Genomic DNA, 12,811 nt, shown 5'->3' with positions numbered 1-12,811 from the left:
TCTCCTGCTGCTGTTTTCTGCAGATGCAATGGAGGCGGTGAAGAAGGCCCTCTTCGCCGTCGCTATTGCTGCTTGGTAGGCTCGACGTTGAGCTCTAGCCCGTGTCCGGTCTGATTCAGAGTGAGTTTTCTGCTACCAACGCTCTAGCCGTCTCAACGATTGTTTCATCGCCCAGGGAAAACCACGGGGCTTTCCGGGCTCCATGCAATCGGAGAGGGTGCTTTGGAGCCAGACAGTCAATAGCCCTGGTTAACTCCGTATTCCAGTGGGCCACCAGGGAATCAGCTGAAAGGCCATCAACATGGGATAAAACATCCCCTACCACTCTGGAAGCCAATTGGATCCATTAAGTGGCGGGGGTGGACCATCCAAATCGGTCTCACCTCCCTGCAGAGGGGAAGGGTTGCGGAGAAGTCCAGTTGCACCAGGAAGTGATCTGACCATGGCACTTCTTTAGTTTCACTTTTACTTAGTGTCAGATCACCAACATCCATAGAGGTAAACACCAGGGATAAGGCATGTCCGTGGCTATGAGTTGGGCCAAACTTATTCAGGGACAGCCTCATGGAGGACATGCCTTCCACGAAGTCCTGAGCGGCCCCTTGTAAGTTCGTGTCAGCATGGATGTTAAAACCCCCAGAACAACCAAACTAGGTGTCTCCAGGAGAACATCCGTCCCGACCTGAAGCAGCTCGGGCAGGGAATCCTTGGTGCAGTGGGGAGGTTGGTTCGCCAAAAGGAATCCTGTACTGCCCCTATTGCCCAACTTCCAGAACATGCACTCAGAAAACTGGGTCTTCCCCAGAGGACACCTGGTGCAAACTAATGGCTTCCTAAAAATCACTGCCACCCCCCCTCCCCACCCACAAGGCCTGGGTTGCTGTGCATAAGAGAAACCTGGTGGACAAGCAGCAACAAGGACAGGCCCATCTGCTTCATCCAACCAAGTCTCTGTCACACATGCCAGATCAAATTCTGCATCCACAGTGGTTTTATTCATCGCTGACCTGGCATTGCACAGCAACACTTTCAGGTCATGTGGGTTTCCCTTGCTGATTCCAGTATCCTTCCGGTCAGGACCAGCTGCCCAATACATCCGCCCCTGTGGAACCCGCCCCAGCCATTCTGTTGGCTGAGGCCGATGCCCAGGCAGCCCTGACCCTTTTCCCTTAAAAAACAAAATACAAACTATACAATAATGTAACAAAATAATCAAAGTAAAAACAAAGCAAGAAACAATTATGCTAAAATTAAACTACTTCCCGCCCCGACTAAACATTTGTCCCACCCCAAACAGAAAGAAAATAATAAAATAATATTACATTATAAAAAACCACCATTCGAGGTGCAGCAGATTAAGAACACTTAAAACCATTTTCGCCACTTCCTGCAGAGAACTGCTCAGAGTATGTGTGAGTGTAGGCCCCACCCCTTGGGCCTGGTGGAAATGACTTGCAGGGGGGAGTGGTCTTGCCAAACACTCACAGGAGCAGCAACAGCTTTAAGTAGACATGCTTGGGATGGGACTGGGCGGGGGGGGGGGGAGAAAAATCCCTAGCTAACTTTGCAAAGCCATGCAGGTGCAGTTGCTTGCCCATTGGCTCTGAGGCACTTGTGTCGCTCCAATGCTCCTCTGCCGAGCTGCGAAGATCCCACCGGTGTGGATTAAGGATCTCTCCTAGCCTTCTGGCCATGGAATCGGGCAGGGGGTGGAGGAGGCAGAGCCTGGGGGAAAAGCATTGGTGAGCAGGAGACTGGCTGGGCAGGCAACTGTGGAAAGCAAACTGGACAGGGAGGAGCATTTCATATTTGTAGAGGAGAGCAAGGCGGGGAATTGGGGAGCCAAGATACTCTTAAAAGGGCTGCAAACTAGTGGCAATCTTGCCCATGTCCCCAGCTTAAACCAAGATTTCCTTTGGCACAGGAACAAAGCAGGATAGCTTATTAATTTCCATGGCTGAATAGTAGCACTTGGAGGCTATGCATGTGGTTTGAATACACATGCACTGCCCTGGAAACAAAAACTGGAGTTCCAGTCAGTTCCTCTGTTTGGTGACCTCTGTCTCCACCCTTATTTATTCCAGCCCAGACCATTTGATCTCCCTTCATAGGGGACACAATAGCATCTTGTGGGTGAACCGCATCAAATATCCAAAGTCCTTGTGCTTGTGGGATTCATATGCAGATTGTCCTTCTCCCTGCTTTCATCCAATATTCTATCCGTTACCACTAATAAGTTTGTTTTGTTTTAGTGGGGGGATTCCTGTATTCAGGAGCAGATGGGCAACTTGCTGCTGCATCTGTTGACCGAAGTCTTTGTGTGAGCTTACTAACATGGACTGGAGAAGAGCCTTTCTAAGTGGGTGGTACAATTGTTGCTCGTCTGTGCTGCTTCATTCAGACTGCAGTCAGTCTAGTAAGGTTGTGGGGCTACATGACTGAATGTGGGGCTACATGACTTCACTGGACAGGGGAGGGGGCTGAAATCTATCATATCAGGGGGCTTAAGACTAGCTAGCCTGGAACCTTTCCAACATCTGTTTATAAACAAAATGAATATTCCAGCTGGGGTTTTTTTGCTGTTTGTCAAGAGAGCTTCTACTGCATCTGCAAAAGGTGATACATAACAGTAAATACTTGTGAACAAAATGTGGTGATCTGAACTTGCCTTAATACAAACCTTAAGATGAGCTTAGTATTTGGTTAATTACAAGCCATATTTCCATGTCACTTATGTAAATCTTCCTTGTTTGTTTTAGCAGGTAATATGTGGGCCAGTATCACTTAATTGTTCTGAGTGCATAATGATATACCAGCATTTTGCAATTTAATTAAAATGTACAAATCTGAACATTAAGGGGTGGGGAAAATTATTTTTGAATTATTAATCATTCCTCCTCTAGGAAATCTTGTTGCTCTGCAGGAGATTTGTCCAGTGTACAACTAGATATGTTTTTTTCCTTCTCTTTCACAGACAGACAATTTTCCCGCAGAGCCCAATTACATGGGCAGCAGGCAGCAGTTTGTTCAAAGGTAAGGCCTATTAAATAACTTCCTCAGCTTCCCCATTTGCATCCTATTCAGAAATTCCTTTGCCAGAAAGAACAATTCAAATGGGGTGGGGGGAAATAAATACAAGTTTAACACATTCTCTCCCCCTTTCTTTCTTGTTCTCTTTCCTTCCATACATGAAATATCAGTAGCTCCACATTCAAGGACCCTGAGAGAGCCAGCTTGAGAGACAGTGGCCATGGGGACAGTGACCAAGCAGACAGTGACCAGGATACCAACAAAGGCTCCTGTTGTGACATGTCGGTTAGAGAGGCCCTCAAGATGAAAGCGACTTCGACTAAAAGCCAGCCGCTCGAACCAGGTGAGTGAAGCAGCCACCGCTTGCTACGTCTGCAGCTTAAGCAATGGTTAGAAACCTATTACTTCTGTTCTGGCAGTAGATAGGCAAGCCCATTGATAATGCTATCAAATGCAGCACTAAATCTTCCAGCCAACTTGCCACACAAACATGTTCTCTCTCTGTTTGTATGCATATACCACACACATATAAATATACTGGTGTATATACACATACGTATGTAATAATTAGAAACTGGAACAGACAGTTATCATGCCTGTTCAGCCCCAACAAGCCATGTGTTAACGAGTAATAGTGGTGTTTCCCCCCTGGGATCCAGAGAGGATTTAACTAGCTCCACATCTGCAAAGAGGCCTTGGGACTTTTTGGGAGTATCTTGTGATATGGCATAGGGGCCTGATATTTAAAGACAGAAAAAGCAAAAATCTCACCGGGTGTATACAAAGCAGCTCTTTATGCTCTTGAGGACTTCTAGAAATGGATAGCCTGCTGCCGTTTTTCCTTAGCGTTGTCCCGAAGAGTGAAGTTGGATTTACACAGTTAGAGCAATGGTTTGATCATCACATCTGCCCTTCTCCACCACATCGGTGGAATATTCCTTGCCTAAATGCTTAATTGTGATAACAGACTCATGGTTAGAAAGCTCACGGGACCCAAGATATTATGTGATAGCTGCATTTATTGCGTGGAAAAATATGGCCACAGTATGGTTATACTTTTCCTTTTTCACTTGCTATGATAATTTGGCAGGATAAACATTTGAAATCAGAACCAACTCCAACTAATGGTGGCTTCATGTTTTTTTGTTTCCAAGATTGATTTCATTATCAAATATAAAACATTGTTGGCAACCTCAAGAGTCGGGGGTTGTGTTCCGAACCCCCATGTGCAAAGTCTCGTAAAATGGGGAGTTGCCTGGATCAGCTCAGCTGCTGGGCAGGGAAGAACCTTCGAGGAGACCCTTCGAGGAGACTGAAGAGGATGTCCTTATCGGGCCCTGGGAAGGGTCTCCTCAGGAGCCAGGACTCCTCTCCAGGGTGTTCCCCATTTCCGGGTTCAACTTCCAGGATCCTGGCAACATCTGTGTGCACAGTTGTGCACAAATAGAGAATGTGTAAATGAGGAGTTGCCTGTGCTACTAAATGATCAAATCACGACACAGGGCTCACTCCACCAAGTGCTCGTGCGATGCAGGTTCTAATTTTTTCAGTGGATTCTAACTCGACCCCTCAATCTGTTCCTTTCCCATGTATGTGTGTTTTTAATTGCAACGTCTTGCAACACACTCGTTAATTTGCCTGCTTGAGAACCCGGAGCACCTGCCAGATATTCATGCAATTTGCAGAGGGCAACATGGTGTTCTCCAGATGTTGCTGGACTGCAGTTCCATCGGCCCCAGTCAGCATGGTAGAAATTGTAGTCGTGCAAAATCTGGAGGGCACTGCATTGGCTTCTCCTGTTATGGAGGATTCTGTATCCTGTTCTGAGATACACAGCTCCTGCCAGGCACCATTCCAGGCCCTTTAGAACTCACTTTAGAACATGGCAGAGGAAGGTTAGTCTCCGGGGGCAAGTTGTCTTTCAGAGAAATTTGTCCACCATGGTCCACCATCTCATGAGGAAGCCCCTGACAAGTTTCCAAACAATCCCAGGAGTTCCCTAAAACGCAGTTTGAAAACCCCTGTCTCACTGAGATAAGTGGAAGCTGTGCAGATCCTTGGTACACCCACGATCTGGCCCCTAGTTAGTAAATCATTTCATTTACAAGCTACGAAGAAGTTACTGACAGGTGCCTGTGACACTGCTAGAGTGATGTACAGCAGAGCAGTGACTGTTCTCAACTGGGTTATATTTACAGAGACAAAAGCATCTCTGTTTCGCCAAAGTCTGTGTCTGATTTGGTTTATGCTCCCTTTTGCTAAGAGTAAGTTTATTTCAAAAGAAACCCATTAATTCCTATCAGTGCCAGTTAAACTGAGTATATCAGCTGTGTGTCCGTGTGTGTGTGTGTGTGTGTGTGTGTGTGTGTGTTGTACATTTCGCTTCCAAGCAGTGAGGAGGAACACAGCTGAAATATTTTGAATTTGGTTTCTCATCTCCATTAGTCATTTCAGCTTGTTGTGTGGAAAATGATTCACAGCACTGAGGATGTTTTAAAAATTGATTAATTAAGTCTTTCTTAATGAGAAGCTATATTTATAATTAAGCAGAAATACATTCTAAGCTTTCTATTAATTGGTGATTAATTAGAACTAGATTTTTGCCTCCAGCACAGCCAGAGTTGTACCACATTCATCAGCAAATGCACGCTTGGCTTCATTTTCTTGATCATGTCAAGAATGCAATAAGATTTTGTTTCCATGTAGAATATTTCGAATGCTGCATTGTAATTTATTCCTCATTCAGTCAAGGGAGGACCTCATGACCTTGTTTTCCAAATGATAGATGCCAAATTCCCCCCTTTGCATAGCGACTCTTGGTTTATAATTGAACCACTATTCTGTGTAAATATTTCTCTCTAAAAAAATCTCTTCTAACATATATACCTGCTAATTTTTTTAATATGAAAAAAAAAAAAACCAGAATAAGACTTCCAAACTGTTTTATAGCTTGGGTTGTACAGCTGTTGAAGAATTGTGCTAGATAGAATATATTTTGGCATTATGAGGGACATTTTTAAAAGATTCACTACATTTCCTGGGGAAAGAGTATGGAAGGTTTTTTTTCATTTCCTAGCTGCCATCAAAATTTATCTACACTGAAATTCATAGTAGCTTTTAAAAGCCTTGCTTCAACAAGAAATCTGCTGGATTTTGTAGGAAAATTAAAGGGATTTCTGTAAATTTTTTCTTACATTTTTATGCCAGCCTTCCTTGAAGAAGATTTAGAATTTAACCTCACAACAACCTTGTGAAGTAAGATAAATGGAGAAATACTGAGACTCGTCCAAGGGCCACAAAACAGCTTCATAGCTGAATGGGGAGTTGAATCTGGGATTCTCATCCCCCTGTCCACAACCTTGCACATCCTGTCTATATATTTGCTGTCTGCAGAATACATGAGCCTGAATCTCTCAGGTATTATTTATTTATTTATTTATTTATTTGCTCAAGTTCCATTTAAATGAATAGGAGAACCCACAACTGTGCTTTTCTGCAAGTGCTGTTTATTGCAGTGGCTGAAGAAACCTACAGTGGACAATGCCTATAGATGCAAAAAAGCAGAGGGAAAGTCAAAATGCTGGTGAGCAGGATATGCCCACCGTATCCCTAAATATCATGGAAAGCGTTGCCCTCTTTAATTCTGTATGTAATCAACAGGAAAGTCAGAAATGTTCAGAGTTGCAGGTAGATTCTTCTGGTCTAATTGCATCCATTTTGGAGACCCTGAGGGATGTGATCAGCCTTTCTCACTCTGATGTTCTCCAGTGCTAGCTGGGGCTATTGGGAGTTACAGTCTGAAACATCTGGAAGGTACCAGGTGAGGTAATGCCCAACATGTGTTCCATTAGGCCCAGAAACAGAATCCTGGCACTCACCAGTGGCACCTGTGAGGTACCTGACTTCTATTCCTACTGAGGAATACTAGTTCATGTATCCAGATAAATAATACGGTCTGTCCAAACTATATCCCAAATCAGGCTGGGTAGGCAAGAGGTGGAGTTTTTCTCACTTCTTCCCATTGATCAGAGTTGCTTGCCAAAATTTGAGCAAAAGTTATGAGTTATGGTTGAGATGCTGCAGGCTGTGAGCTGAGGAAGGTGGAGGCTGCATGCAGTTCAATTTCAAGGTTTCTGCAGGGCTTAGAAGAAAGTGGTCCATAGGTCACACCAATATAATATATAAAAAATAGGCTCACGCTGTTAGAAGAAACAACACTTAGAACCCTGCAAGTTGTCCTACGAAGCAAAATATTTAAAAAATCAAAATAAACCAGGTTTAGTCAACCATTATTATTGCTTATATGAGTGATAATGCAAAGTGTTCAGGCAAAGTGTTTCACCATATTCCGGAACCAGCTCGTGCAAACAGCTGGTATTAACTCTTCCATCCTTGGCGTGTAGATTGGACTGGTCTACTCTTCTGAATACCTAAGAGATGGAAAGATTAATCCTTGTGGGTATGTGCGCTATTTGTGTGTTTTATGTGTTTGGATGGATACCCAGGAAGAATGTATGCCTGAGGGTGCCTGCGGTAGCAGAAGGTGTTTTACAGATGTACTTCAAGCAGCAACAGTAACCCTTACTGTACATCTTCAAAAACAGGAAATGAGAAAGAATATATTTTAAAAGGTTAAAGAAAAGAGGCACCGAGGGTTTAATAATGCTGAACTCATTGTGTGGCTGTGCATCATTAATGATTTCCGATACCATTTTGAGAACAGATTGTCCCTGAATTTTCTTTAATTATTCTCCCTTCCCAGGCTACATAACTAAAGAATTGTGGAGGTTGCTGCATCTCAATTTTGGAGAAAAGTACACACATTTATAAATATAAGGACTAATAGTTATTTCCTTAGCATATGTGAAAGTAAATAAAATGCTAAAGAGAATTTTTTGTAACGCTAAGTCTGTTGGTGTGTTTGCGTATGGAGGAATTATTCAAGCCAGCAGAATGGCAACAGCTAAAGCAGAAGAAGTGACCTGAATGGCTCCTCTCATTCTAGTATAGTCTTGCCCTGCATTCCTTACCTTTGGCCATCGTTGCTGGAGCTGATGGGAGCTGTAGTCCAGCGGCATCTGGAACACCACAGGTTCCTCATCCCTGTCCTGGAGTAACAGGGTCCCAGTGTCCCCAACCACCAACTGCCATATTCTGCAGCATTCTTTGAAAAGGGAAGCTGCCTCTTTTGAGCTCAGATAAGGATCATTTCACAGTTTTCTGGGGATGTATCAGCTTCTGCCCTGTGGCTATGTATCTTTTTATACATTGCAGTCAGCTGTTGTTGGCTGCACATGGTGGGGTGTATGACTTGCTCAGTGGAGCTCAGCTGCGGCCCCTCTCAGGTGGGGGCCATTGCCATTCTAAGAGAATGAGGGAGAAGTTCATGGTGAGCTCTGGCATCTATTTTTCTAGAAAAACAGCACTGGTGATATATACACACTTTCATTCTACACTGCCACATGTGAAGTGACCCTGAACTTTAGGATCACAAAGTCTATGACCTCCCTTAGCAAATGACTGGTCACACCACAAACTTCAAGAGTCATTCTTTCAAACTGTGGAGACACATCACATGCAAAGTTGCTTTGATCAGAACAGAAGATGTTTCAGGCATCTCACTGCTCCCCTTAGCTCTCAGGTTGTATTGGCCCAACACGGTGCTTTTTCTGATTACAGTGGATCAGAAGAGAAGCCATATTATTATTATTTGCCTGTGACGTTCAAACTTTGTAGAAGGGAAATTAAAAAAAAGACACATCTCTTAACTTGGCTTGAAATCTTTGGGAATGCCAGTGTGTGTCTGCTTTAATCTTCCAGTTGCTCAGCTAAACAAACACAGTCCCTATTCTCATCTCACTTGACAAGGCTTGGTTGAAAACGAAGGAATAATGAAGAAGAAAACCCAAGAATATCTGCTCTTCAGGAAATGTTGCTTAAAAAGAAAGCTCCACAGATAGCAATATTTGCTCTGTGCTAGCCTCCTTGGTAAATGTAAATAAAGGAAGGAGAATAATAAATGAGGGTGCTTTGATAAATCTTGGCAGGTGGCCTAAAGGAGAAAAAGCTTGTGGAAAAGAAAGCATAATCATTGGGACAGAAAGTCTTGTGCAATAACCAAGCATGTCCCCTTTAAGTTATCTTCACTCTAGCTATCTGAAGGAAGTCTCTACCTACTCTTTCTATTAAAATGTCTAGCTGTCTCATAAGCTTATTTATGCTCTCTGATTCACTGGCCTTACTAAGCAGCTCCCTCCATATGTTTACTACTCTTTAAGGGAAATTGTTCAGCTTGACATTTTGTTTGTCCCTCGTTTTTAGACTTTGTGCTCCCCCCACAAAAAATCCTCGTCAAGCCGTGTTACCAGAATTGAACTCTGCTTTGTTAACTAGCATTTTGCTGGGATTTGGCATTGTGCTGCAGGTCTCCATCTAAAGGCATAACCATGTGCAATCTAAAATAAGGCAGGAATACTTCCCCATCCTCCCATAATGGCAGCCCAGGGATTGCCAAATGTGATAACTGAGTGAGGGAGAATGGCGGGAGCACTTGCGCTTTCCCTGCCTTCGCGCACAGAAGCTTAACCCACTGGATGCATGTAGGTGGACCTGGAGCCCCAAATACTCAGGGTCCTAGTTCACAGGAATAACCTACATGCAGTCAGCAGGCTGCCCCATTGTGGACATGCCCTCAACAAGCAGACAGTCTTGCGGGGAGAGAGGGCTGGTGCAGGACAAGGCAGCAGGGCAAATGTGTGTGGCCCTCCGGTGTCCTCCCTCATGTGATTATTGTCAGGGGCTTGAGAATAATGCCTGAGGAAGGCTTGTGTGAAGCTCCTGAATCATGTCCAAATAGTTTTAGTTTTACCTCAAGGGATCATGGGAAGTTCCATAGGGAGATATAGTTATCTCTAACAGAAAACGATCTGCACCACCACTAAACTTTAATTTCCGTGTTATTTTGGGAACTGGACAGGAGAACTGGTACAAAACCAATATAAGCTTGCTGTGTAGATGGGCTGCAAAGCGAAACATTCCAGTTACTGCTGGCATCTTCTCATCTCAATTTTGTAAAGTAGGGTGGGGTTAGGGGGTGCTTTCCATATTCATAACATTTATCTAGGTAGTCTGTGTATCCAAACAGTAAAGGTAAAGGTACCCCTGCCCGTACGGGCCAGTCGTGTCTATTTTTTTTTTAAAAAAGATATTTATTGAGAATTTTAAAATTACACAGAAAAAAGAAAGAAAAAACAAGAGAAAGAGAAAAAGAAAGAAAAAAGTAGATAAAGAAACAATTAAACAATACAAATCAATAAAAACCAAAGTCAAAAAGAAAAAACAAAACACACAATGCATCAAAATCAAAAAGCAAAAATAAACAAAAAAATTAAAAACAAATCCAATATTCCCAAATCCTTAACTTTCATTAACTTATTTCATCGACCTCCTCACACCTCCCTTTTTTGTATTCTAGTTGTTAATTATCTCAGCAAATCCTTTCCATCTTTCACAATATTCTGTCATTAAATTACCTTAATCTATTTTAACCTTATTTTACCATAAAAAACCCTAAAACTTAAAACTTAAATCTTATTTATACCAAATTCTTTTAACCATAACATATTCTTACATAATTCTTTTTAACATTTCTGCTAAAGCCAAATAATTTCATTCCAACATTTTTCTAATACTCATTAATTTTACGATACTTTTCTAAATAAATTTTTAAAACTTTCTTCCAATCTTCATCCATCGTCTCTTCTTCCTGGTCTCGGGTTTTGTCAGTCCTTTCTATCCCATCCATCTAGTCCATCAACCAGGTGACCTTATATCCGAGGCTCTTAAGTCTTTTCCATGTCCCTTTCGCAGGTCTTCTTCATGTTTATACCTGTACTTTGCTTTGTCTTCTGCTCCTTTCACTCGGGGAGACTCCAGCTTGACAATATTTTTGTCCCTTCTCGACAAGTCAGCCCCTTTTCCATAGTCAACACAGAAATCCATGTGGTATTTAAAGGCATGTTTCAAGGTCCCTCCAAAGTTAAGGGCCCCCACAATTCCGAGCTCCCCCCGGCCCAAAGCCAGACTTGAAAGGTCAAAACATCCCTGCATAGGGGGGTCTATCCAGCCCCCCATCTCCAAGCCAAACAGAACTCCATCTCTCCAAATCTGACTTTTTCCAGGTTCATTCGTCAAATCCAACAACTCATGTTCCTGCTGGGCCACATCTCCCTCCATCTCTGCCACCCGAGGTCCAGCAACAACCTCCTCCCTCATCTGATCTGTCAAAGCAAATTCCTGGATTAATTCCTGAGTGGGTTCTATATAGGTACCCACTGCCTTTCCAAAATTTCCAATCGCAACAGTCATCAAATCCATCTTCTCGTGTAACTGTTCCAATAAAGCACTTGTCTTGCAAAAGGCAAGCACCAGAGCCTCTGAGCACATTCTTGTTCAAGGTCGAAGTCTGGTCCCACGATCTTTAATCTTTACAGCTGCAGCGCTCCCCAGTTCGACTTTAATAACAATTTCACAAGCTCCCTCTAGGGGAAACAATTTCTATTTGTATCCATCTTTTTTTTAAAAAAAAGAAAAAAAGGAAAAAAAAGGAGATCTAGCAACAAAGTTTCCTTTTTCGGGTATTTTGTCGATATTTTGTTCCTTTTAAATGCGAAAGGGAACAATGGAGTCAATGAACTTCCCCAAAACGTCTGTCCTGACACCCCGCTCCCAGGTTCAAGACGGTGGAAAATTACCTTTCTTTACTCTCTCTTCTGCAGGTTTAAACAGTCTAAAAAAAGGTTCTCCTCTCTTCTCCTGCTTCCAAGGGGGGTTCAGTAATTTTAAATGATGAAAATTTGATCCTTTACAGCCGACTTTCTAAGCTCTAGCTTGCCATGTCTTTGCTTCAATCTATCTACAAAAGCGGAAGGCGGACTTCCTGTTTAGACCTTCCCGCTTTCGGTGCCTAATTAAGAAATTTCATAGTCCAATTTTCCGTTCTACTCACGGGCAGTTGTTTAAAATCCAATTGTCCACAGGAAAAAGTCAGCGCTCTCTGGCAACAGCAATGCGGCTTCACTCCGTGAAAGAAGCAGTCGATTCAAAGCACCGCACCACTCACCCCACGTCGCTCCGGATCCCCAAAACAGGGTTTCCCCGCGAGTAGGCAAATTCGGCTGGCAAAGGTGCCAGCCGAATCCCAGGTCCACAGGCTTCTCCCGCCTGTGGTTTTTGATGGGTCTCCGCCTCGCCTTGGCGGTTCAGACCCTGTTTTCCACGGAGCAGATTCCTCCTGATCGGAGGAAATCCGCCATTGCCAGAGGCGCCAACCCGGAAGTTCTGTGTCTGACTCTAGGGTTGTGTGCCCATCTCACTTAAGAGGCGGGGGGGCCAGCGCTGTCCGGAGACACTTCCGGGTCACGTGGCCAGCACCAGTGCAGCACATGGAAACGCCGTTTACCTTCCCGCTAGAAAGCGGTACCTATTTATCTACTTGCACTTAGGGGTGCTTTCGAACTGCTAGGTGGGCAGGAGCTGGGACCGCAGACGGGAGCTCACCCCGCCGCGGGGATTCGAACCGCTGGCCATGCGATTGGCAAGCCCTAGGCACTGAGGTTTTACCCACAGTGCCACCCGCGTCCCATCCAAACAGTAGGAAAGGTAAAATTAGAAAACAGGAGGGAAGGAAGGAAGGAAGGAAGGAAGGAAGGAAGGGGAAGGGGAAGGGGAAGGGGAAGGGGAAGGGGAAGGGAAAGGGAAAGGGAAAGGGAAAGGGAAAGGG

The 12,811-nt window shown here is 43.9% G+C and overlaps 1 protein-coding gene and 1 long non-coding RNA gene across 12 annotated transcripts in view; one reads left to right on the top strand and one right to left on the bottom strand.

The window, feature by feature from the left end:
• PCDH17 (protocadherin 17) overlaps positions 1–12,811 on the top strand; it is a 145,704-nt gene that overhangs the window by 49,719 nt on the left and 83,174 nt on the right. For 10 of the 11 annotated variants that reach the window (XR_013985371.1, XM_081002942.1, XM_081002938.1 and 7 more), the window contains exons 2-3: positions 2,975–3,033; positions 3,201–3,373. Coding sequence is in view for 10 of the 11 variants with exons in the window: in XM_081002942.1 (XP_080859068.1) it covers positions 2,975–3,033; positions 3,201–3,373 (232 nt within the window). In the remaining variant the exon portion in view is untranslated. The remainder of the gene's footprint in view (positions 1–2,974; positions 3,034–3,200; positions 3,374–12,811) is intronic. The other variant, XM_081002941.1, reaches the window with a different exon arrangement.
• LOC308475919 lies at positions 6,520–8,478 on the bottom strand. Its single transcript, XR_013985532.1, has 2 exons — positions 8,061–8,478; positions 6,520–7,460 (listed from the first exon to the last, which is right to left on the bottom strand). It is a non-coding gene; the product is annotated as an uncharacterized lncRNA (long non-coding RNA).

Source organism: Podarcis pityusensis (assembly GCF_964106645.2).
Source record: "Podarcis pityusensis genome assembly, chromosome: 4".
Taxonomy (NCBI): Eukaryota; Metazoa; Chordata; class Lepidosauria; order Squamata; family Lacertidae; genus Podarcis; species Podarcis pityusensis.
The sequence above is the reverse complement of the archived record's forward strand: the minus strand, read 5'-3'. Positions and strand labels throughout refer to the sequence as shown.